This window comes from Larus michahellis, chromosome W (assembly GCF_964199755.1).
Source record: "Larus michahellis chromosome W, bLarMic1.1, whole genome shotgun sequence".
NCBI classification, from domain to species: Eukaryota; Metazoa; Chordata; class Aves; order Charadriiformes; family Laridae; genus Larus; species Larus michahellis.
The window spans coordinates 1,744,659-1,770,632 of NC_133929.1; the positions used below are offsets into that span (position 1 = coordinate 1,744,659).

The 25,974-nt window shown below is 48.8% G+C and overlaps 1 protein-coding gene across 2 annotated transcripts in view; it reads right to left on the reverse strand.

Annotated features, from left to right (window-relative positions):
- Window positions 1-7,903: 7,903 nt before the first annotated feature.
- Window positions 7,904-25,974, reverse strand: part of LOC141735514 (carnosine N-methyltransferase) — a 52,662-nt gene continuing 34,591 nt past the window's right edge. The window contains exons 8-9 of one of the 2 annotated variants that reach the window (XR_012584762.1): window positions 24,497-24,596; window positions 7,904-9,303 (exon numbers count right to left, since the gene is read on the reverse strand). Coding sequence is in view for 1 of the 2 variants with exons in the window: in XM_074568427.1 (XP_074424528.1) it covers window positions 24,567-24,596 (30 nt within the window). In the remaining variant the exon portion in view is untranslated. Of the gene's footprint in view, window positions 9,304-23,769; window positions 24,597-25,974 lie in introns of those variants that run through there. The other variant, XM_074568427.1, reaches the window with a different exon arrangement.

A 25,974-nucleotide genomic window follows, 5' to 3' on the forward strand; every position in this document is an offset into this window, starting at 1 on the left:
GTTGAAGTCCCCCCACAAGAACAACAGCAAGTGACCGCGAGATTTCCCCCAGCTGCTTATAGAAAGCTTCATCCGCCTCACTGCTTTGGTCAGGAGGTCTGTAGCAGACTCCCACAGCGATATCAGCTTTATCGGCCCTTAACCTAATCCAAACACTCTCCACCCCATCATCACTATACTTGATTTCCGAGCTCTCATAGCATTCTCTAACATACAGGGCCACTCCTCCGCCTCTCCTTTCCTGTCTGTCCCTCCTGAAGAGCTTGTAGCCATCGATTGTGGCACTCCAGTCGTGTGAGGCATCCCACCACGTTTCTGTGATAGCCACTATGTCATAGTTTCCCTGGTGCATCATGGCTTCAAGCTCCCCCTGTTTGTTGCGCATACTGCGTGCATTGGTATAGATGCACTTCAGATGTGCCAGTGACTCCAGCACCTTTTTGTGAGTGTGGGCCCCATTTCCCACCAGACCCCTCCCAGGTGCTTCCATGATTTCTAAATGTCTGTCCCTTCTCTCAAATGAAATGGCAGAGTGAGAGTCCTCGCTAGTCCACCATCCTTCAAGCCCTGGCATGCCTCCCTTGGGTTTAGTCCTGACAGGCCCAGTTATCTCCCCTTCCCCCCTCATATCTAGTTTAAAGCCCTGTCAAAGCCCCTCAAATGCTTGAGTCACGAAGCCACTTCCCTTCTTCTGTGAAGACTAAGACCCAAACAATCTAGAACAAAAACCCCAAAACAACCTAAAAAAACCACACAAGAAAACCCAACACAGATAAATACTGAAAAAAGTTTCCAAACATTTACTAAGGTTGATAAGCTATTTTAATCAAAAAGGTCAAAAAAAGTGAGTTATATAAGCAACAGTCTTAAGAAACAAATGCAGAAACTTCAAACAGTAATAGCCTCAAAGTGTTCAAATACAGACAACACTTTACTGTTCTTTAACACATTATTAACAATTCACAAGTTGCCTTATTTAGAGATGATCCCAACAAATTCATAAAAATCCCAGAAGTGTTCGCTATAAAGACAAATCACATTTTTGAAGTCTAACAGTCTGACAATACAACTATAAATTCAGTCTACTATTAGAGACAAGTAACTGTATTAATTTGTAAATAAAGAGATAAGCATTGTTTGTAATGCACATCAAAAATCCACTAGCTAAGGAAATTGTGTCAAAATGTTTTGAAAGATCTACAGTCTCTGCAAAAACTAAACCTGTCAGTTAAGTATGGAAAAAGCATACGTGATAGTTTTATAACGCGTTAACTTCGTGACAACTTTGCACATGCCTGCCATTTCAACATTACTAATGCATTCAGAGCCAACGTCACAAAAAATAGGAACAGGATTAACTTGAGGATGGACCAAAAAACTAAAAGCTAGCCACCCACTGCTTCAGGTGATCACTAGGAAAACGTGAAGCAACTTTCACAACAGTGGGAGCTTACAGAAGAACAGATCTCCTTTTTCTTACCGCTCCCTGCCACAATTGCTTTTGGTTTGCATAGAAAAGTGAATGTTGTGTTGGGTTTCAGTGGGCTCTTATTTTTTGGTTTAGCTATTAAAGTGAAAAAATACACTAGGAAACACTACAGTTTGTGTATTTGTATTTTAAGATAAATTCAAATGATAAAAGTTTCACATAAAAAGCATTCACTTCCATGTTTGCTTTCAATTATAACTTTTTGTTCATGACAGGTAGATTTTTAATTTCTTTTCCATATGTAACATATCAAGCTGTTTCTTTGCATCATTTATGAGCAGTCCTGGACAACCGGGGAGGTCCCAGTTGACTGGAGGTTAGCAAATGTGACACCCATCCACAAGAAGGGCCGGAAGGAGGATCCGGGGAACTACAGGCCAGTCAGTCTGACCTCGGTGCCTGGGAAGGTCATGGAACAGATCCTCCTCAGTGCCATTACACGGCACATGCAGGAGAACAGGGTGATCAGGCCCAGTCAGCATGGATTTGTGAAGGGCAGGTCATGCCTATCAAACCTAATATCCTTCTATGATAAGGTGACCCACTTAGTGGATGAGGGAAAAGCTGTGGATGTTATCTACTTGGATTTTTGCAAAGCTTTTGACACTGTTTCCCACAGCATTCTCCTGGAGAAACTGGCTGCTCATGGCCTGGACAGGTGTACTCTTCGCTGGGTAAAAGAACTGGCTGGATGGCCGTGCCCAGAGAGTGGTGGTGAATGGAGTTAAATCCAGTTGGTGTCCGGTCACAAGTGGTGTCCCCCAGGGCTCGGTGCTGGGGCCAGTTCTCTTTAATATCTTTATCAATGATCTGGATGAAGGGATCGAATGCACCCTCAGTAAGTTCGCAGATGACACTAAATTAGGCGGGCGCGTTGATCTGCTTGAGGGTAGGTTGGCTCTGCAGAGGGATCTGGACGAGCTGGACCGATGGGCTGAGACCAATGGTATGAGGTTCAACAAGGCCAAGTGCCGGGTCCTGCACTTGGGTCACAACAACCCCATGCAGCGCTACAGGATTGGGGCAGAGTGGCTCAAAAGCTGCCCGGCAGAAAAGGACCTGGGGGTGTTGGTGGACAGCCGGCTGAATATGAGCCAGCAGTGTGCCCAGGTGGCCAAGAAGGCCAACAGCATCCTAGTCTGTATTAGGAATAGTGTGGTGAGCCAGACTAGGGAAGTGATCATCCCCCTGTACTCGGCACTGGTGAGGCCCCACCTCGAGTACTGTGTTCAGTTTTGGGCCCCTCACTACAAGAAGGACATTGAGGTGTTGGAGCGTGTCCAGAGAAGGGCTACAAAGCTGGCGAGGGGTCTGGAGGACAAATCTTATGAAGAACGACTGAGGGAGCTGGGGTTGTTTAGCCTGGAGAAGAGGAGGCTGAGGGGAGACCTTATCACCCTCTACAACTACCTGAAAGGAGGTTGCAGAGAGATGGAGGCTGACCTCTTCTCCCTGGTGACAAGTGATAGGACAAGAGGAAACGGGTTCAAGTTATGTCAGGGGAGGTTTAGATTGGATATTAGGAAACATTTTTTCACTGAAAGGGTTATTAAACATTGGAATAGGCTGCCCAGGGAGGTGGTGGATTCACCATCCCTGGAGGTGTTTAAAAAAAGGGTAGATGGGGCACTTAGGGACATGGTTTAGAAGTGGCTTTTGTCAGGGTAGGTTAAAGGTTGGACTTGATGATCTTAAAGGTCCCTTCCAACCTTAGCAATTCTATGATTCTATGATTCTAATAACTGCATCAAGAAGTTCTGATTTTCTGTAGTTTCTTTTAGCCTGTATCCATGTTTTCAAGCATTCTTCCTAGACAAACATAGCCTCCTACTCAATGTATAGATTAATTTACCTCGCCAACCAGCTTACTGATAAGTACCTAATAGTGATTCTTCCACCAACTTAGAAAACTCATCAAGACTGGCTTAACATTGTTTCTTCAAGAAAGCAGAAGCTTGCTTATTTTTCTCCAAAGTAGAAAAACACGAAAAAAGTCAAACAACCCTCCTGCAAGTAGATGTATAACTATGAAATAACTAAACAGGACTCCATTTCAGTCTCTGTGGTATCAGTCCTTGAAGAAGTTTTAGCTCTTATTGCAGCATCTCCATCTAAATCCTGAAAGTCAGAGGTGGGGTCAGTCTCTCGGTCTCTCCTCCCAAGTAACAGGCGATAGGATAAGAGGAAACAGCCTCAGGTTGCACCAGGGGAGGTTTAAACTGGATATTCGGAAAAATTTTTACAACAAAAGGGTTATCAAGCATTGGAACAGGCTGCCCAGGGAAGTGGTTGAGGCACCATCCCTGGAGGTATTTAAAAGACAGGTAGACATAGCGCTTAGAGATATGGTTTAGTGATGGTTTTTGTCAGAGTTAGGTTGATGGTTGGACTAGATGATCTGAAAGGTCCCTTCCAACCTAGGCGATTCTATGATTCTATATCTATAGTGAGCAATGATGCTCTCCAATACAAGAATGAGTTATACTGACAAAATTCTTCTGCTTGCTTTTAAGAGAGTCAAACAAGCAAAAAGGCAACAAAGCATTAATGTATATCACAGCAGTAAAAGAAAATAAGAAAAAAAAAAGCTTTAACAAAAAAAAAGTGTAGGCAGAGAAGGGTTACTCAACTATTCTATATTGTCAGATCTTATCATTTTATAAGGAAAAAAATGAGCTAAGCAAAACATCATAAAAAAAAACCAAAACAAAAACCTCAACCAAATCATAACTAACTTTTGTCCTTTAAAGTATTCTTGCAAAGAACTGTAAGGGTACATGGAAGGAGAGAGCATCTGTTCCTTTAAGGGTATTTGGTCAAAAGCCTTTTAAGTGCAAAAGGAGATAATAAGAAGGGGGGGGGGAAGAAAGATGTTTAACAATGGAGTTTTATAACCTGTCTGCTCTGTCTGCTACCCTTACAGATTCTTCTCAGTTTTAAAAGGAATTCCACTTCTAGTTTAATAAGAAGTTCCTGCTCAAACCATGAGGTAGATACAAGTCAGAAAACCACTGTGCTACCTACTTTGTATGCAGAATAAACTGACAGCATTCTTGTTACAAAGAGATTATAATCTAAAACCTAACAACCACAAAAATATACATACTCCTAATTTCAGACTCAGACTACATATGAGATTAATCTGAAGAGCATTCAGTTCTCCAGAGCAGCAGCACTGCTGTTTATTTGTATCCTCCAGAAAGATTCCGTGCGAAAATGAACAAAACCAAACAGCACAAAAGACAGCGGACATTCAACAGTAATAAATAAAAACATATAGTAAAGCATCAAATATTCCTATTGACCTAAACATCTTTCAAAACTGGTTTTGAGAAGAAATGCTAGCTAAGTAGGTTACATACAGCAAAGTCAGAGACACTATGGCTCAATTTCTATAATGAAGTTGTTTCATTTTTAAGTTGATTTCCTAACTCTAGTTTCAAAGGTGTGCTTGCAACTATAACTCGAAAAATCTCTCTTCTTTAGCCAACTGCAGTACTATTGGGAGTGCTCATAACTTTACTAAAGAGCAGTACAAACTCTACAGTATAATGCTTATTACTGTAACATTATAGAAGAAGCCACAAACCAGCAAACAATAATGACAACTTAAGACTATTTTCAGGAAGGTGTAGAAATTATAATCAGAAATATTTGTTCTTATGAAAGATTTAAAACATACAGGTAGGACACAGAAGATGGAAAAAAACCCCACCTCTTCTACCATTAACCAGGCTTTATTTTTAAAGTGGAAATATTTTTATATAATACTGTATATGGGAAGCAAAGTGTTTAAGAACACGGTCCTATAAAAATATATGGAATTATTTCAGAAAGTACTCTCTCAACTCTTTACGAGATGAAAGTCATAGAACCATAGAATCATAAAAACTGTTGGGTTGGAAAGGACCTTTAAAGGTCATCTAGTCCAACCCCCATGCAGTCAGCAGGGACATCTTCAACTAGATCAGGTTTCTCAGAGCCTCATCAAGCCTGGCCTTGAATGTCTCCAGGGATGGGGCCTCCAACACCTCTCTGGGCAACCCGTTCCAGTGCCTCACCACCCTCACAGTAAAGAACTTATGTCTAATGTCTAATCTAAACCTGCCCTGCTCTAGTTTAAAGTCATTATCCCTCGTCATATCCCTACGTGCCCTTGCAAACAGCCCCTCCCCAGCTTTATTATAGGCCCCCTTCAAGTACTGGAAGGCCGCTATAAGTTCTCCCTGGAGCCTTCTCTTCTCCAGGCTGAACAACCCCAACTCTCTCAGCCTGTCTTCATAGGAGAGGGGCTCCAGCCCTCTGATCATCTTCGTGGCCCTCCTCTGGACCCGCTCCAACAGGTCCATGTCCTTCTTGTGCTGAGGGCTCCAGAGCTGGATGCAGTACTCCAGGTGGGTTCTCATGAGAGCAGAGTGGAGGGGCAGAATCACCTCTCTGGATCTGCTGGCCATGGTTCTTTTGATGCAGCCCAGGATGCGATTGGCCTTCTGGGCTGCGAGTGCACATTGTTGGCTCATGTCCAGCTTTTCATCCACGAGTACCCCCAAGTCCTTTTCCATGGGGCTACTCTATCATGTCATCCCCCAGCCTGTACTGATAACGAGGGTTGTCCTGACCCAAGTGTAGGACCTTGCACTTGGCCTTGTTGAACTTCATAAGGTTTGCTTGGGCCCACCTCTCTAGCTCATCCAGGTCCCTCTGGATGACATCCCATCCCTCTGGCCTGTCATCTGCACCACTCAGCTTGGTGTCATCTGCAAACTTGCTGAGGATGCACTTGATCCCACTATGTCATTAATGAAGATGTTGAACAGCACTGGTCCCAGCACGGATCCCTGAGGGACACCACTTGTCACCCCTCTCCATCTGGGCATCAAGCCATTGACCACCACCCTCTGGATGCGACCATCCAGCCAGTTCCTTATCCACCGAACAGTCCACCCATCAAATCCGTATCTCTCCAACTTAGAGAGAAGGATGTTGGGGGGGGACCGTGTCAAAGGCCTTTAGCTCTCCCCTTGTCCACTGATGCAGTCACTCCATTGTAGAAAGCCACCAGGTTGGTCAGGCAGGACTTGCCCCTGGTGAAGCCATGCTGGCTGTCTTGAATCACCTCCCTGTCCTCCATGTGCCTTAGCATAGCTTCTAGGAGGATCTGTTCCATGATCTTCCCAGGCACAGAGGTGAGGCTGACAGGGCGGTCATTCCCAGGGTCCTCCTTTCTACCCCTTTTAAAAATGGGTGCGATGTGTGAGGAGAAATAACTGGACTCCAGACGATCCAATGTGAATCAACAGAAGCCGTTTATTAAGCACAGATCATCATCTTTTATACCCTGTGTTGTAGCCATACACGCGACTCGCTTATTTCTGATTAGCTCGTTACACTGTCCACGCACTGTCCATGCAGTTCATTCACAGATCAGATTGGTTACAAGAATTCACATAGTAAATTGCTTAGTCATTAGCACAACATGTTTTCTACCTTCTCAGTTCCCATTTTTCCCATGTACTAATTCCATCTTCTACCACCTGTTTTGCCCTTAATCTAATCTCTCATAGTAGGGAGGCTGGCTCACGTGATCATTTTCTCTCAGACACATTCCTACAGATGTGTCCCTTTTTCCAGTCACCAGGGTCTTCACCTGACTGCCATGACTTTTCAAATATCATGGAGAGTGGCTTGGCAATTCCCTCAGGACTCTGGGGTGCATCTCATCAGGTCCCATGGACTTGTGTATATTCAGGTTCCTCAGGTGGTCACGAACCTTGTCTGCACTTATAGTGGGAGGGACTTTGTCCCCCAGATCCCCGTCTTGCGGTCCTTCAACCCGGGAGGTGTGAGGAGAGAGGCTGGCAGTGAAGACCATGGCAAAAAAAGTTGTTGAAAACCTCAGCCTTCTCCTCGTCTGTTGTTACCAGTTTGCCATTCTCAGTCATCAGGGAGGGCATGCTTTCTTTGATCTTCCTTTTCTGGCTGACATATCCCTCAGGACTGTGAACTCCACCAGTGCGTGGCTACTGCAACCCAGGCTGCTTCCAATCTTGATATCCCCAATGAGCTGGGCTGTTGGCTGCGATGCCTTCTTAGAGGAGCACCTCTTGGGGTGTTTCTCGGGTGTTTCCCTGTTGACTCGGACTACCTCAGGAGCCCCTGGCTCATCTCTGTAAGACTTTGGCTGTGATGTAGCATCCCTAGCATGCCTCGGGGCAACAGGTTGAAGGCCCTTCCTAGCGCCCCATCCCTCTAACCCTGACGTGTTATCCCACAGCTTGTCACAGACAAGCCTAATAGTATCATCCCCCTCCCCCTTCACATCTAGTTTAAAGCCCTGTCAATCAGCCCCGCAATCTCTCTTCCCGCTTTGAGAAAGGTGTTTCCCATTTGATGCCAATAAGCCCGGTGCTGTGTAGGCCATCCCATTATCAAAAAAACCCCAAACTGTGGCGGTGACACCAGCCACAGAGACATGTATTAATGGACTGGATGCGTCTGTTCCTTCCAATGTCACTACCTGCAACTGGAAGGAGTGAGGAGAAAATAACCTGTGCCCCAGACTCCCTTACCAACCTTCCCAAGGCCCTGAAGTCCCCCTTGATTGCTCTTGGTCTACGAGTCACAGCTTCATCTCCACCTACATGGAAAATCATTACCGGGTAATAGTCCGAGGACTGTATCAAACTAGAGAGTTTCCTAGTTATGTCTTTAATCCGGGCTCCAGGAAGACAGCAGACTTCCCTGTGAACAGGGTCTACCTGGCATATTGGACCCTCTGTTCCCCTCAGGAGGGAGTCACCAACAACTATAACCCTCCTTTTCTTCCTTGGGGATGTGGTGATGATACGGGCGGTAAGCCTTTCTGACTGTGGAGATGTCTCTGGTGTAGATTTGCCATCATCCAAACTCTCATTTGACTGGCCTTCCTCATCCAGTACCTCATATCTGTTGTTCGGAGGTACCAAGGGGGGCGGGGGGGGGGGCAAGGAGAGAGTTTGCCCGCTGCCCCAACTGTAAACTTGCCTCCATTCACTCCCTTCATTTAGGCTTCTGCCTTCTGCCTGACAGGAGCAGGGTACAGGGGCCCCTTGATCCTGACTACTTTCTGACAGGTGCTCCTGTTTCTGTATCAAGGAGGGCAGAGCCTGGCTCCACCAGTCTATTTCTTCTTCAGCCTCCCTAATGCTCCTTAACCTTTCAACTTGCTCTCTCAGCTCTGCCACCAGGCTGAGCAGGTCATTTACCTGTTCACAACATACACAGTTGTTCCCATAGCTGCCTCCCGTTGCCAGTGAAAGGCTCCGGCACTCTCTGCAGCCCGTGACCTGGACAGCTGCATGTTCCTGTGGGAGCTCTGTCTGGGTTCCCACATCCATTCTGGCTAAGGTTGAGTGCACAACTTTCTTCTGGGTGGATGGCATAGCTAAGCTACTTGGCTCCTGTCATGGTTTTGGCCAGATTGGCCAATCAGAATCACAGATGGCCCTCCCCCCCCACTCTCCAAAGAGAGGAGAGGAAGAGATAAGGAGATTTACGAGTTTAGAAAAAGAACTAAACTACTTTAATGAAAATAATAAATAAATAAGGAAATAGTAAATAATAATAGAATAATAAAAATAATTTAAAAAAGTATACGATATATACAAAACCGTATCCAGCTCCCAGGATGATGATCGCGTCACCAGCAGATGCAGGGAAAGTCCCAGACTGGAGTCAGCAATGGACGGGAGCAGGATTCCAGATCTGGAGTCAGGAATGCTCGTATCGGGATCAAAGGCAGATGAACAGACAGGGTCCTCCTCAAATATTGGCCGCTGAAGAAAGAGAGACTTGTCATAGAATCATAGAATTGTTGAGGTTGGAAGGGACCTTTAAGATCATCGAGTCCAACCTTTAGCCTACCCTGACAAGAGCCACTTCTAAACCATGTCCCTCAGTGCCCCATCTACCTTTTTTTTTTTTTAAACACCTCCAGGGATGGTGAATCCACCACCTCCCTGGGCAGCCTATTCCCATGTTTAATAACCCTTTCAGTGAAAAAATGTTTCCTAATATCTAATCTAAACCTCCCCTGACATAACTTGAACCCGTTTCCTCTTGTCCTATCACTTGTCACCAGGGAGAAGAGGTCAGCCCCCATCTCTCTGCAACCTCCTTTCAGGTAGTTGTAGAGGGTGATAAGGTCTCCCCTCAGCCTCCTCTTCTCCAGGCTAAACAACCCCAGCTCCCTCAGTCGTTCTTCATAAGATTTGTCCTCCAGACCCCTCGCCAGCTTTGTAGCCCTTCTCTGGACACGCTCCAACACCTCAATGTCCCTCTTGTAGCGAGGGGCCCAAAACTGAACACAGTACTCGAGGTGGGGCCTCACCAGTGCCGAGTACAGGGGGATGATCACTTCCCTAGTCTGGCTCACCACACTATTCCTAATACAGACTAGGATGCTGTTGGCCTTCTTGGCCACCTGGGCACACTGCTGGCTCATATTCAGCCGGCTGTCCACCAACACCCCCAGGTCCTTTTCTGCCGGGCAGCTTTTGAGCCACTCTGCCCCAATCCTGTAGCGCTGCATGGGGTTGTTGTGACCCAAGTGCAGGACCCGGCACTTGGCCTTGTTGAACCTCATACCATTGGTCTCAGCCCATCGGTCCAGCTCGTCCAGATCCCTCTGCAGAGCCAACCTACCCTCAAGCAGATCAACGCGCCCGCCTAATTTAGTGTCATCTGCGAACTTACTGAGGGTGCATTCGATTCCTTCATCTAGATCATCGATAAAGATATTAAAGAGAACCGGCCCCAGCACCGAGCCCTGGGGGACACCACTTGTGACCGGACACCAACTGGATTTAACTCCATTCACCACCACTCTCTGGGCACGGCCATCCAGCCAGTTCTTTTACCCAGCGAAGAGTACACCTGTCCAGGCCATGAGCAGCCAGTTTCTCCAGGAGAATGCTGTGGGAAACAGTGTCAAAAGCTTTGCAAAAATCCAAGTAGATAACATCCACAGCTTTTCCCTCATCCACTAAGTGGGTCACCTTATCATAGAAGGATATTAGGTTTGATAGGCATGACCTGCCCTTCACAAATCCATGCTGACTGGGCCTGATCACCCTGTTCTCCTGCATGTGCCGTGTAATGGCACTGAGGAGGATCTGTTCCATGACCTTCCCAGGCACCGAGGTCAGACTGACTGGCCTGTAGTTCCCCGGATCCTCCTTCCGGCCCTTCTTGTGGATGGGTGTCACATTTGCTAACCTCCAGTCAACTGGGACCTCCCCGGTTGTCCAGGACTGCTCATAAATGATGCAAAGTGGTCTGGCGAGCACTTCCACCAGCTCTTTCAATACCCTTGGGTGGATCCCATCCGGCCCCATAGATTTGTGCACCTCCAGGTGCTGAAGCAGGTCCCTCACCATTTCCCTTTGGATTACAGGGGCTTCATTCTGCTCCCCATCCCTGTCTTCTAGCTCAGGGGTCTGGGTACTCAGGGAACAACTGGTCCTACTGCTGAAGACTGAGGCAAAGACTGCATTAAGTACCTCAGCCTTTTCCTCATCCTTGGTCACTATGTTGCCGGCCCTATCTACTAGAGGACAGAGATAATCCTTAGTCCTCTTCTTATTGCTAATATATTTATAAAAACTTTTTTTTTTTGTCCTTGACAACAGAAGCCAGGTTTAGTTCTAGCTGGGCTTTGGCCCTCCTGATTTTTTTCCCTACATAGCTTCACTACCTCTTTGTAGTCCTCTTGAGTGGCCTGCCCTTCCTTCCAGAGGCCATAGATCCTCTTTTTTTCCCGAAGTTGCAACACTAGCTCCCTGTTTAGCCAGGCCGGCCTTTTTCCCCGACGGCTTGTCTTCTGGCACATGGGGACAGCCTGCTCCTGCGCTTTTAAGACTTCCTTCTTGAAAATCATCCAGGCTTCCTGGGCTCCTTTGCCCTGGAGGACTGCCTCCCAGGGGACACTGTCAAGCAGGCTCCTGAAAAGCCCAAAGTCCGCTCTCCGGAAGTCCATGGTGGCAGTTCTGCTGACCCCTCTCCTTGCTTCTCGCAGAATTGAAAACTCTATCATTTCATGGTCACTGTTCCCAAGACAGCCTCCAACCTTCACATCCCCCACAAGACCTTCCCTATTTACAAACAACAGATCCAGCAGGGCACCTTCCCTAGTTGGCTCTCTCACCAGCTGTGTCAGGAAGTTATCCCCAGCACATTCCAGGAACCTTCTAGACTGTTCCCTCCCTGCTGTATTGTATTCCCAGCAGATGTCCGGCAAATTGAAGTCCCCCACGAGGGCAAGAGCTCGCGATCTTGAGACTTCTCCCAGCTGTTTATAGAATATTTCATCTGCCTCCTCATCCTGGTTGGGCGGTCTATACCAGACTCCTACTACGATATCTGCCTTGTTAGCCCTGCCCCTGAGTCTTACCCATAAACACTCAACCCCATTATCACCATCATTTAGTTCAAAGCATTCATAACACTCCTTAACATACAGGGCCACACCCCCGCCTCTCCTTGCTTGCCTATCCTTCCTGAAGAGCCTATAGGCATCCATGGCAGCACTATAGCTATGTGAGTCATCCCACCACGTTTCTGTGATGGCAACTACATCATAATTATCCTGCTGCACAATGGCTTCCAGCTCCTCCTGTTTGTTACCCATGCTACGTGCATTAGTGTATAAGCACTTCATCTGGGCTATTGGTCCTTTCTCCTTTTTACTGGCGGGAGCCGAAATTCTGCCACCCCCAGACTTATTCCTAAGGAGCCTGGTTATGCCCCCTATCTTTTCCAAGTCTAGTGCCAGCATGCCACCTTCAGGCTTTTTGCTAGCAAACATGGATCTATCCCCATCCCCCTTCAAATCTAGTTTAAAGCCCTGTCAATGAGCCCCGCCAACTCTTGCCCTAAAACCCTTTTCCCCCTCTGAGACAGGCTTTTGCCGTCTGTTGCCAGCAGGCCTGGCGTCCTGAAAAGCAGCCCATAATCAAAGAACCCCAAGTCCTGCCGATGACACCAGTCTCTGAGCCAGGCATTGAACAGCTGGCATTTCCTATTAATCTCCTCATCTATCCTTGCAACTGTTGGGATAGAAGCAAACACTACTTGTGCTCCTGATCCCCTAACCAGCCGTCCCAGGGCCCTGAAGTCTTTCTTCATTGCCCTCAGGCTTCTTCCTGAAATTTCATCATTGCCTAACTGAAAAATCAATAAAGGGTAGTAGTCAGCAGGCTTAACTAGGGTAGGGAGTTTCCTCTGGACATCCTTAACTTTGGCCCCAGGGAGACAGCAGACCTCCCTACAGATTGGGTCTGGTCTACATATGGGACCTTCCACTCCCTTCAGAATTGAGTCCCCTACTACAAGGGCCCATCTTTCTTTCATAACTGAGGATGTTGTTATACAAGGCTTAATCCGTCTCGGCCTCAGTGACAACTCCAAGTTCAGTAAGCTGTTGTCCTCCTCATCCTCCGGTTCCCTTTGCAGAACATCATATCCGTTCTGCAAGGGCACCTCAGATGGTGTGGGGGTCACCTGGGTGGCACACCTGCCACGCCGGACAGGGACTTGTTGCCACTGGCCCCTGTCCTCTGAATCTCCACATTCAGCTGTGCTGCTAGAGGGTGGGGAGTGCTCTGTATGTGGAGCTCTGTCTGCCTGAGGTGCTTCTTTCAGGGAAGGCAGGGTGTGACTCCAGTTGTCTATCTCCTGTTCACACTCCCTTATACTTCTCAGACGACTTACCTCCTCACGGAGCTCCATCACTAGGTGAAGGAGTTCCTCTACCTGGGCACACCTCCCACAGGTCTGCTCACCACTGCCATTCAACACAGGCACAAGAGCAGGGCACACCCTGCAACCTGACACCTGGGTGGCAGCATGTTCCCACGCAACCTCTGTCTGAGTGGCCACATCAGAGCTGCTTGGTGCAGAGCTCAGGGATAGCATGGCCTTCTGCCGAGTTCTTAGCATGACGTCCTGGTCAGGTCTAGAGGCTTCCAGTAACTTACTGTTCAAGGAGCTTCGTCCTATACGACCGCTCTCGCCGGGGTGACACCGCCCAGCTGCCTGTGTGCTGGCTGCGCAGCGGCCGGCCGCTGCGCTCCGGGACAGTCCGTTTAGAACTGCCACGTGAGTCGTTGTCTCCGCCCCCGCCGCGTCAGCAGCCCACCCCCGAGCTGCCGGCTCCGCCACGAGGCAGCCGCCTTTCCCAGCCACGAAAGCCCTCAAAAGAGCCTTTTTGCCGGCCTTACCCGCCGCGATCCCCTTCCCCAGTGAGGCCTTACCTGCACTGGAGCTGGTCTCCTCGGCGACTGACCGTTGGCGTGTTTACAGTCCGTTTAGAACTGCCACGTGAGTCGTTGTCTCCGCCCCCGCCGCGTCAGCAGCCCACCCCCGAGCTGCCGGCTCCGCCACGAGGCAGCCGCCTTTCCCAGCCACGAAAGCCCTCAAAAGAGCCTTTTTGCCGGCCTTACCCGCCGCGATCCCCTTCCCCAGTGAGGCCTTACCTGCACTGGAGCTGGTCTCCTCGGCGACTGACCGTTGGCGTGTTTACAGTCCGTTTAGAACTGCCACGTGAGTCGTTGTCTCCGCCCCCGCCGCGTCAGCAGCCCACCCCCGAGCTGCCGGCTCCGCCACGAGGCAGCCGCCTTTCCCAGCCACGAAAGCCCTCAAAAGAGCCTTTTTGCCGGCCTTACCCGCCGCGATCCCCTTCCCCAGTGAGGCCTTACCTGCACTGGAGCTGGTCTCCTCGGCGACTGACCGTTGGCGTGTTTACAGTCCGTTTAGAACTGCCACGTGAGTCGTTGTCTCCGCCCCCGCCGCGTCAGCAGCCCACCCCCGAGCTGCCGGCTCCGCCACGAGGCAGCCGCCTTTCCCAGCCACGAAAGCCCTCAAAAGAGCCTTTTTGCCGGCCTTACCCGCCGCGATCCCCTTCCCCAGTGAGGCCTTACCTGCACTGGAGCTGGTCTCCTCGGCGACTGACCGTTGGCGTGTTTACAGTCCGTTTAGAACTGCCGCGTGAGTCGTTGTCTCCGCCCCCGCCGCGTCAGCAGCCCACCCCCGAGCTGCCGGTTCCGCCACGAGGCAGCCGCCTTTCCCAGCCACGAAAGCCCTCAAAAGAGCCTTTTTGCCGGCCTTACCCGCCGCGATCCCCTTCCCCAGTGAGGCCTTACCTGCACTGGAGCTGGTCTCCTCGGCGACTGACCGTTGGCGTGTTTACAGTCCGTTTAGAACTGCCGCGTGAGTCGTTGTCTCCGCCCCCGCCGCGTCAGCAGCCCACCCCCGAGCTGCCGGCTCCGCCACGAGGCAGCCGCCTTTCCCAGCCACGAAAGCCCTCAAAAGAGCCTTTTTGCCGGCCTTACCCGCCGCGATCCCCTTCCCCAGTGAGGCCTTACCTGCACTGGAGCTGGTCTCCTCGGCGACTGACCGTTGGCGTGTTTACAGTCCGTTTAGAACTGCCGCGTGAGTCGTTGTCTCCGCCCCCGCCGCGTCAGCAGCCCACCCCCGAGCTGCCGGCTCCGCCACGAGGCAGCCGCCTTTCCCAGCCACGAAAGCCCTCAAAAGAGCCTTTTTGCCGGCCTTACCCGCCGCGATCCCCTTCCCCAGTGAGGCCTTACCTGCACTGGAGCTGGTCTCCTCGGCGACTGACCGTTGGCGTGTTTACAGTCCGTTTAGAACTGCCGCGTGAGTCGTTGTCTCCGCCCCCGCCGCGTCAGCAGCCCGCCCCCGAGCTGCCGGTTCCGCCACGAGGCAGCCGCCTTTCCCAGCCACGAAAGCCCTCAAAAGAGCCTTTTTGCCGGCCTTACCCGCCGCGATCCCCTTCCCCAGTGAGGCCTTACCTGCACTGGAGCTGGTCTCCTCGGCGACTGACCGTTGGCGTGTTTACAGTCCGTTTAGAACTGCCGCGTGAGTCGTTGTCTCCGCCCCCGCCGCGTCAGCAGCCCACCCCCGAGCTGCCGGCTCCGCCACGAGGCAGCCGCCTTTCCCAGCCACGAAAGCCCTCAAAAGAGCCTTTTTGCCGGCCTTACCCGCCGCGATCCCCTTCCCCAGTGAGGCCTTACCTGCACTGGAGCTGGTCTCCTCGGCGACTGACCGTTGGCGTGTTTACAGTCCGTTTAGAACTGCCGCGTGAGTCGTTGTCTCCGCCCCCGCCGCGTCAGCAGCCCGCCCCCGAGCTGCCGGTTCCGCCACGAGGCAGCCGCCTTTCCCAGCCACGAAAGCCCTCAAAAGAGCCTTTTTGCCGGCCTTACCCGCCGCGATCCCCTTCCCCAGGGGACCTTGTCCTTTTGATTTCTCAGCTTTTATACTGAACATGATGCATATGGGATGGAATACCCTGTTGGTCAGTTTTGGGTCACCTGTCCTGTCTGCTCCTCCCTGCAGGTGGGACCCCTCTAGGCTTCTCTGCTTCTTACCCTCTAATGGGGCAAATAGCGAAGTTAGCTGACCTTGGTTGTTATAGCAATAAGTATAAGCAAGAGCCTCTCTGCATACCATTCCTTGGTATAATCAGGTCTTATCACTCCGAGAGTGATCAGTTTCTGAACAATATGCTGTTAATTTCAGAATTTAGTCAGTTAGAAGAGGCCCAGCTAAAAAGTAAAATTACAAACCAGAAAACTGGTTCTGTTTTACCTCAAACCAGGACAGCTCCTTAGAGAGTGGGAAGACAGCCCTTGTCGTGGTGCTCCTAGGTACGCCCAGGGCGATACCCACTCACTGCTTGCTTGCTCCCAAAAGGCTTATTTTATGTGGGGGGCGGGGAGGGGAATTTACACCTCGTTTAGATCTGCTACCACGGGTGCTGGCTGCGCCCCCCGGAAGTGCCGGGTACCGGCCCGGGCTTGCCGCTTTTCCTGGCTACGAAAAGCCTCAAAAAACGAGCCCCTAGCCGGCCCTTTTTTGCTGCGATTCCCTTCCCCAATGCCGACTTACCTGCACTGGAGCTGGTCTCCTCGTCGAGTCCAAGGGGCTTACTGCCTTCCCTACCACAACTGTGGAATAATTACTAAAACGATCAAAAAAACAGCATTGTTCACACATTAAGGAAAGGTATAAAATCAAAAAGTTTCTAGGACAGAATACAGCCGCAGCTGGTATGCGAAGAATCCACCACGTCATCTGCGGTTCCCTGTACAATATTGCTTGCAAAGCAACTGTCCTGGTTCTGGCAGGGATAGGGTTAATTTTCCCTGGTATTCCATGCCATGTGAGCCATGCCCACCCTGAGCTGCCGGGGGAGGGGGCAGGAAGTCCCCGATTGGAGTGGGCTGGGGTGTCCCGGTCTGGTTGGTGAGCAGCGGTTTGGTAATCGTTTTGTATATTCCTCTATCCGTGTTGTTATTGTTGTATTCTTGTTCCCTTTGCTGTTCTGTTAAACTGCCTTTGTCTCAACCCAAGAGTCTTGCCTTTTTCTTCCGATTCTTCCTGTATTGGGAAGGCCCGAGCGAGCTGCATGTGGTTCTTTGTTGCCTTCTGAGGCCAAACCACGACAATCCTTTTTGGCGCCCAACGTGGGGCTCGAAGGCTTGAGATAACAACAGAATCCAACTAGAGCTTGGAAAAACAAATTTGTTGTATGCATTTATTGTATTAGGCAAATAGTCGCTGGTCACCACGTTGCTTGGTTTGTTCTCATGGCTGTGTTATGTGAATTCCTATATGGCTTATGTACTCCCTGCGATGATTTTTGTTACTTCTGGGAGAGGGATGAGGATTATCATTTTGTTGTCCTGTGCGATATCGGCTTATGAGATGATAACATCACTTGTTAGACAGTTACTTTGGGGCGTTTATGTGGTGTTGCTGTCCTGCCCGTACCTTGGGCACCGTCTCTCAGAATTTATTAACAATTACACCCAGTCTATGGGGGAAACAGGGGGGGACACTTTCCCCAGCAATTTTGCCTCCCTTTTCTCCTTCGGGTCAGGTATGACAGCTTTTGACAATTTTGAATATCCTTGGGATACTCAAACCAGCCTGGTCCTATTGTTATGTCTCCTGAATGTGTTCCAGGTCCTGTTTAGGGTTAAACAGCTATTTAAGACTACCACTCAGAGATCTGCCCCAAGGCTGGCTAGTCAGGGGTGGCATGGCATGTGGGAGAACATGGGCAGGTACCTAGAGAACTTCTCACCTCCAATGGTCTGGGACTTCACCCCTGAACAATTACAGGACCCTGATAAAGCGGTAGAATATTTGAAGGGAAAATGCTGTGGCTATTCTAGAGAGGCACAACTCACCACACTGTGCTGGGCCCTGGCCAGTATCTACCAGGCACTGTTCAATATTATGCAGCACCCTCAGGGGAAAGAGATGGAGACCAGACCAGCAGCCACTGCGGCTACTGCAACCCCTGCGGCAGACACTGCGGCTGCTGCAACCCCGGTGGAAGGTACTGCCGCTGAACCAGGAAACCAACCCATGCCGGTATCAGTTGCCGCTATACAGAAGAAGTAGTACACGAAGAAATCAGTTCGCTCAGTAAGAGATGATGATGAACCAGGGTCATCACGAGAGCAGGAGGAAGAGGCAGAACCAGAGATATTTACTCGATCCCTATCCTTGAATGAGCTGCGGGATATGCGAAAAGATTTTAGCCGACTTTCAGGCGAGCACATTGTCACCTGGCTGCTCCGGTGCTGGGATAACGGGGCCAGTAGCCTGGAATTAGAGGGTAGGGAGGCCAGGCAGCTGGGATCCCTGTCCAGGGAAAGGGGCATTGACAAGGCAATTGGGAAGAAGACCCAAGCCCTCAGCCTCTGGAAACAACTCCTGTCAGGTGTAGAGGGAGAGGTACCCCTTCAGTGAGGATGTATGTCAACCAAGCAAGTGGACTACCATGGAAAGAGGTATCCAGTACCTGAGAGAATTAGCTATGCGGGAGATGATTTATTATGACCTGGACAATGCAGACTTACCCACAGACCCTGATGAGGTGCAGTGCACAAGGCCCATGTGGCGGAAGTTTGTACGGAGCGCACCACAGTCATATGCCAACTCACTGGCAGTAATGGAATGGAAAGGCAAAGAGGGACCAACGGTGGATGAGGTGGCTGGCCAGCTCCGGCGATATGAAGAAAGTCTCTCTTCCCCCCTTGTCTCAGCTGTGGAGAAACTGCCCCAGAAGATCCAGCAACTTGAAGAGAATATATCCTACTCCCCACCTGCACAGGCCAGCGTCTCAGCTATTAGGAGCAGGCATTTCCCCACTCAAGAGAGAGAGTACAGAGGGTACACACCACGAGGCACCCTGTGGTTCTACCTGCGGGACCACGGGGAGGACATGAGGAAGTGGGATGGACAACCTACTTGGATCCTGCGGACACGGGTACAGGAGTTGCAAGGAAGGACAACCACAAAAGGGGATCCCTCCAGGAAAAGTGCCGCCCCAGTTTCCAGCGGGCAGTTCCCCAGACAGAGCAGAAGGCCTGATCTTGCTTCTGATCCTCTTGAAGGAACTTCCAAGTCATTTCTGCAAGAAGTGAGTAATGGATACTATGACCAGTATTAGAGGGGCCCTGTCTCTGCCAGGTGGAGGAAAGGGACATCCGGGTTTATTGGACGGTGTGGATTTGATGGCCTGGCACATCAGACCCACAGGAGTATAAGGCCCTAGTGGCTCTAGTGGACACGGGTGCACAGTGTACCCTAATACCATCAAGCTATAGAGGGGCAGAACCCATTTGCATTTCTGAGGTGACAGGGGGGTCCCAAGAGTTGACTGTACTGGAGGCAGAAGTGAGCCTAACTGGGAATAAATGCGAGAAGCATCCCATTGTGACTGGCCCAGAGGCCCCGTGCATCCTTGGCATAGATTACCTCAGGAGAGGGTATTTCAAGGACCCAAAAGGGTACCGGTGGGCCTTTGGCATAGCTGCCTTGGAGATGGAGGAAGTTAAACAGTTGTCTACCTTGCCTGGTCTCTCGGAGGACCCTTCTGTTGTGGGGTTGTTGAGGGTCAAAGAACAACAGGTGCCGATCGCTACCACAACGGTGCATCGGCGGCAATATCGCACTAACCGAGACTCTCTGATTCCCATCCATAAGCTGATTCGTCACCTAGAGGTTCAAGGAGTGATCAGCAAGACTCACTCACCCTTTAACAGTCCCATATGGCCGGTGCGAAAATCTAATGGAGAGTGGAGGCTAACTGTAGACTATCGTGGCCTGAATGAAGTCACGCCACTGCTGAGCACTGCCGTGCCGGACATGCTAGAACTGCAGTACGAACTGGAGTCCAAGGCAGCCAAGTGGTATGCCACAATTGATATCGGTAATGCATTCTTCTCAATCCCTTTGGCAGCAGAGCACAGGCCACAGTTTGCTCTCCTGCACAGGAGATCCAGTTTTTAGGAATAAAATGGCAAGATGGATGCTGTCAGATTCCAATGGATGTGATCAACAAAATAGCAGCTATGTCTCCACCAACTAGTAAAAAGGAAACACAAGCTTTCTTAGGCTGCAGGGCATGCCCTGCTCTTACACTGGAACAGGATGGCAGCAGCGAGCACACCTTTGGGGGGTATGCCCAGGTAGAGGAACTCCTCTGCTTAGTGACAGAGCTCCAGGAGGAGGCAAGTAGGTTGAGGAGCATTAAGGAGTGTGAGAGAGAGATTGACCACTGGAATCACATCCTACCTTCCTTGAGACAGGCCCAACAGGAAGACAAGATACATAATATGGAGGATTCCCTACCCTCTCTCCACCTGACTGAATATAGTAACCTGAAGGATAGGGGGCAATGGCAACAAGTTCCTGCCTGGTTGTGATGGGGAGAAAAGAACTTCACTGAGAGGTTCAAATTAACAACTTATTTGGTCTTCACTCACAGGTCTGATATGCCACTATTGCAAGTTTTATGGATACAATGGAGAATGCACTATTGCAATTTAAAAAGCAATTCACAGAATACACTATTACAACCTACAAGTGATCCTGAAAAGTACCAACACAAACCACAAGCGTGCTAGATATTAATAGTTTAGTGCACTAAACTATTAATAGATAAATAATAAATAGATAAAAAATAAAAAAATAAATAGATAAATAATAGATTAAAAGTGCACTGACCACAATCTTAAAGCATGCCAAATATCATACGTATGTTAAATCACTTACCCTCTCTCTGGTAAGGCCGCTAAATTCCTGGGAAGTTACCCTGTACAGTGGCCTGGACAAGGGGGGGAAGAATCGGGCATTTCATTTGTTAAAGGCACCATTCGGGTTTTGGTTCTTATTGTGATGCAGTGTTTGGCAACACCCAGGCTGAGCTGTTTCCACAGCTCCTACAAATTATTTCTGCATAGATAAGGATCTGTCAATGATCTGTCAACCTACAAGTTATTTCTGCATAGATAAGGATCTGTCAAGGCAAGAGGAAGCTGAGTCGAATGACAACTCCCTGCATTTCAGCTTTTGTGCTCTGAAACCGGTTTGGCCCGGTGAACCCATTCACCGGTGCAGCAGGCACATCTCCTCCATAACAACCCCACCTTCCCAGGTGCCCTTGCATAACAGGTATGAGGCTCTGCAAGTGGAACTTAACAGAAACGAGGATGATGGTTCATCTATCTTAGAAATGTCACTGAGGTTGAGTTTGTGGCAATTAGTCACATTTGTGATAAGCACAAAATCGTTTATTGCTTCTCGGACCTCGGCTTTTATACCTGAGCTCTAAAACTTTCCATGCACCTACTAGGCAAGTAAACACATATTTCAGATCACTAACCCAGTCGCCTTATTCAGTTCCCACCAAGATAAGCACATGAAGCTGTTTTCTTGTTCCATGTTTATATTGGACCAATTCCTCTTCATTCCATCCGTATCGACATCTGCGTTCCTGTTTCTGTGTGCTCTGCTCACTGTGTCTTTGGCCATATGCAGGCCTCTGCCCGTAGATCTGCCATAAAGTTGGCCTACACCCTGCATCAAAACTACTCCCACAAAGAAAAAAAGATGGGTCATTGTCATAGGTGACCCCTTCCTGAAGGGAACAGAAGGCCTGATATGCAGCACAGACACACTTCTTAGGGAAGTCTGCTGCCTCCCTGGGGCCTGGGTTAAAGATGTGGCAAGAAAACTTCCAACCCTGGTACAGCCCTCAAATTATTATCCATTATTGATTTTTCAGGTAGGCAGCGATTAAGTTGCAACAAGAAGTCCAAGGGCAATCAAGAGAGTCTTCAGGGCCTTGGGACAACTGGTTAAGGGATCAGGAGCACAAGTATTATTCTCCCCTATCCCTCTAGTTGCAGGGAATGATGAGGGAAGAAACAGGAAGACCCAGCAGATCAATACCTGGCTCTGAGCCTGGCATCACCAGTAGGACTTTCAGTTTTTTGATCATGAGTTGGTTTGCATGATACCAGGCCTGCAGGCGACAGATAGGGTACACCTGTCTCAAAGGGGGAAAAAGATTTTTGCACAGGAGTTGGCAGGGCTCATTGAAAGAGCTTTAAACTAGATTTGAAGGGAGAAAGGGATAAAACCAGGCTCACTAGAGACAAGCCTGGGGACAGCACATCAATGTTTGTGGGACAGCGTGCTAGCTAGGTCCTTCGGTCTTCCATCCCAGTGGAGGTAAGGGATGGAGTGCCATGTGATAGCAAAGACACAAGAGATATTGATGGGCTAGAAATCACGGAAGCACCTGGGAATGGTCAAGTAGGAATTAAGGTAAAGCCACAGAATAATTGCATCCCGTCCTGTACCTCATGTAGCTTCACAAGCATCCTTATCAGGGAACCACAGATGTTGTATTCTTCATGCCAGCTGCAGCTGTTTTCTACCTCAGAAGCCTCTTGATTTATACTTTTCCTTAATGTGTGAACAATGCTGTACTTTTGTATTTTTAGCCAATTTAGTATTTATTCCACACCATCCCTGGAGGTATTTAAAGGATGCATAGATGTAGTGCTGAGGGACATGGTTTAGCAGTGGTTTTGTCAGTGTTAGGTTAAAGGTTGGACTTGATGATCTTAAAAGTCTCTTCCAACCAAAACAATTCTATGATTCTATGGGCAGGGACATCTTTCACTAGATCAGGTTCCCCAAAGCCCAGTCCAACCTGACTTTGAATGCTTCCAGGGATGGGGTATTGACAACATCTCTGGTCCGCCTTTACCAGTGTCTCACCACCCTCATAATAAAAAAAATATTCTTCCTTATGTCCAATCTAAATCTACCGTCTTAGAGTTAAAAACCCTTAAGGTGTCCCCAGAGCCTTCTCTCCTCCAGGCTGAATAACTCCAACTCTCAGCCTTTCCTTATAGGAGAGGAGTTCCAGCCCTTTGATCGTTTTTGTGGCCCTCCTCCAGATCTGCTCCAACAGGTCCATGTCTTTCCTGTGCTGAGGGCTCCAGAACTGGACACGGTACTCCAGGTGGAGTCCCAGGAGAGCAGAGTGGCCATGCTTCTTTTGATGCAGCCCAAGATATGATTGGTGCTCTGGGCTGCAAGCCCACATTGCCAATTCACGTCCAATTTTTTATCCACCAGTACCCCCAAGTCCTTTTCCTCAGGGCTGCTCTCAATCTACTCATTCCCCAGCCTGTATTGATACTAGAGACTACCCTGACCTAGATGCAGGACCTTGCAGTTGGTCTTGTTGAACTTCATGAGTTTCACATGGGCCCAGTCCTCAAGCCTGTCAAGGTCTCTCTGGATGGCATCCCTTCCCTCAAGCGAATCAACTGCATCACTCAGCTTGGTGTCATCTGTAAACTTGCTGAGAGTGTACTCAATCCCACTGTCTATGTCATTGGTGAAGAAGATATTAAATAGCATTGGTCCCTCTATGGACCCCTTGAGGGAAACCACTCGTTACTGCTTTCTGCTTGGATACTGAACCATTGACTGCAACTCTTCGGACACGGACATCCAGCCAATTCCTTATCCATCAAAAGCATATCTCTCCAATTTCTGAGAACATTGCCAATTCCCTCATGACCCTGGGATGTATCTTGTCTGGTCCCATGGACTTATAATCCTCATAGTTGGAAAGGACCTTTGAAATCATTGAGTCCAACCATACACACACAAAAAAAACCCCCCTACAATCTCTGTCACTGGAGCATGCCCTGAAGTGCCAAATCTACATGTTTCTTAAATACCTCTAGGGATGGGGACTCAACCCCCTCCCTGGGCAGGCTGTTCCAGTGCCTGACCACTCTTTCAGCAAAGTAATTCTTCCTAATATCTAATCTAAACCTCCCCTGCCACAACTTCAGACCATTTCCTCTGGTCCTGTCATTATTCACCTGGGAGAAGAGGCCAACACCCACCTCTCTCCAACCTCCTTTCAGGTAGTTGTAGAGGGCAATGAGGTCTCCCCTCAGCCTCCTCTTCTCCAAGCTAAACATGCCCAGCTCCCTCAGTCTCTCCTCATATGCCCTGGTCTCCAGACCCCTCACCAGCCTGGTAGCTCTCCTCTGGACGCGCTCCAGCACTTCAATGTCCCTCTTGTACAGAGGGGCCCAGAACTGAACACAGTACTCGAGGTGAGGCCTCACCAGTGCCGACTTGGGTAAGTTCAGGTTCCTCAGGTGGTCTCAAACCTGATCTTCTCCTACAATGGAAGGGACTTCATTCCCCCAGTCCCTGCCTTGAGGTTCAGGGGGTTGAGAGATGTGGGAAGAGAAATTACCATTGAAAACTGAGATAAAAAAGAAATAATTACTGAGTATCTACTCAGCCTTCTCCATGTTAGCAGATCTCCTGTCTTAGTTATGGGGGGTGGGTGGTGTTACATTGTCTTTAATCTTCCTTTTCTGGCCAACATACCTTTAAAACCCTGTTGTGGTTTGTGCCATACTTGCCACTGAAACAAATGACAGATGCTCTCCCCCAGCTCTCCCTTCACAGAGAGAACAATGAGAGAGAAAGAGACTTATGAGCTTATAAGAAAAATAAACTACTTTAATGAAATATTAATAATAAAATAATAAAAATAAAAGATAATAATATCAAAAAAGAAAATAATGAAATATATAGAGTACATACATAACCAGTATTGAGCTCCAAGGATGATGATCACTTCACCTGCAGGCACTGGGAAAGTCCCAGACTGGACTCAGTGACAGACAGAAGCTGGATTCTGGATCTGGATTCAGAAACACACCAATTGGGATCAAAGGCAGACAAACAGACAGAGTCTTCCTCAGACACTAGCCATTGAAGAAAGGTACTGACCCCTTTGATCCCTCAGCTTTTATACTGAGCATGAGGCAGATAGGATGGATTGGTCAGGTTTGGGTCACCTGTCCTGTCCACTCCTCCCCACAGGCGCAACCCCTCTACGATCTTCTGCTTCAGACCCTCCAATGGGGCATTATAACAAAGTTAGCTGACCTTGGTTGTTACAGCAATAAGTATAAGCAGGAGCCTCTTATTAACTACAAACATCAGGCCTTATCTCTGCTAGAAGCCAACAGCGTCTGAAAAATATGCTGTTAATTTCAGAGAGCGCAGTTAGTTAGAAGAGGCTTAACTGAAAAGTAAAATTGCTGAACAGAAACTTGTTTGTTTTACCTCAAACCAGGACAAAGCCCTTCTTATTCTTCACACCCCTTGCCCTATTCAGTTCCCACTGTGCCTTAGCTTTCCTAATCCCACCCCTACCCATCTAGGCAGTATCCCTATATTCTTTCCAGGCTACACATCTCTGCTTCCACTGTCTGTGCATTTTCTCCTTACTCAGCCATGATAGTCTCCTATCTCCCTTGCCTGATTTCCAGTACAAGGGAATTAAGAGCTCTTGTGCTTTAAGAAATAGGTCCTTAAAGAGCTGCAAACTCTGTTCTGCTCCTTTGTACCTGAGGGGACCCCATTCACCAGTCCCTTAAACAATTTAAATTTGCTCTCCTAGAATTCAGTGTCCTGACTCTAATCTTCACCTGTCCCATATCCCTCATGATTGTGAATTCCAGCAGGGCGTGCAGCCCAGGCTACCACCCATCTTGACATCTCTAATATGTTCATCAGGTCTAGTAATGCTTTTTCACAGTAAGGCTGTCTATCACCTAGATTAAGAAATAATCCTCAATGCACTCTAAGAGTCTCCTGGACTGCTTACAGCTTGCTAAGCCATTTTTCCAGTGGATGTCAGGGCGATACAAGTTCCCCAACAGAATCAGAACCTGAAAGCACAATGCTTTCTGAAGTTGAAGTAAGAATGCTTCATCAACACACTCCCCTTGATTAGGCAGCCTGTAGTAAACACCAGCCACAAGGTTTCATTTGTCTGCTTGATGCCATAGGTTATATGGCATGCTGCAACATTTGGGAGACAGAGGTTTTTGCAGCACCCCAGGAAGTAGGAAAAACCTCTTGGAGCAATTCTTGGTCATAATGTTTCCACAAGACACTTAATCCATGTATTCAACAAAAAACTTCAGAACTTTCAGACATCTTGATGACACTCCTGGGAATTTTAATGCAATAGCTGATTACGTACCAAGAATAAATAAATAAAAAAGACA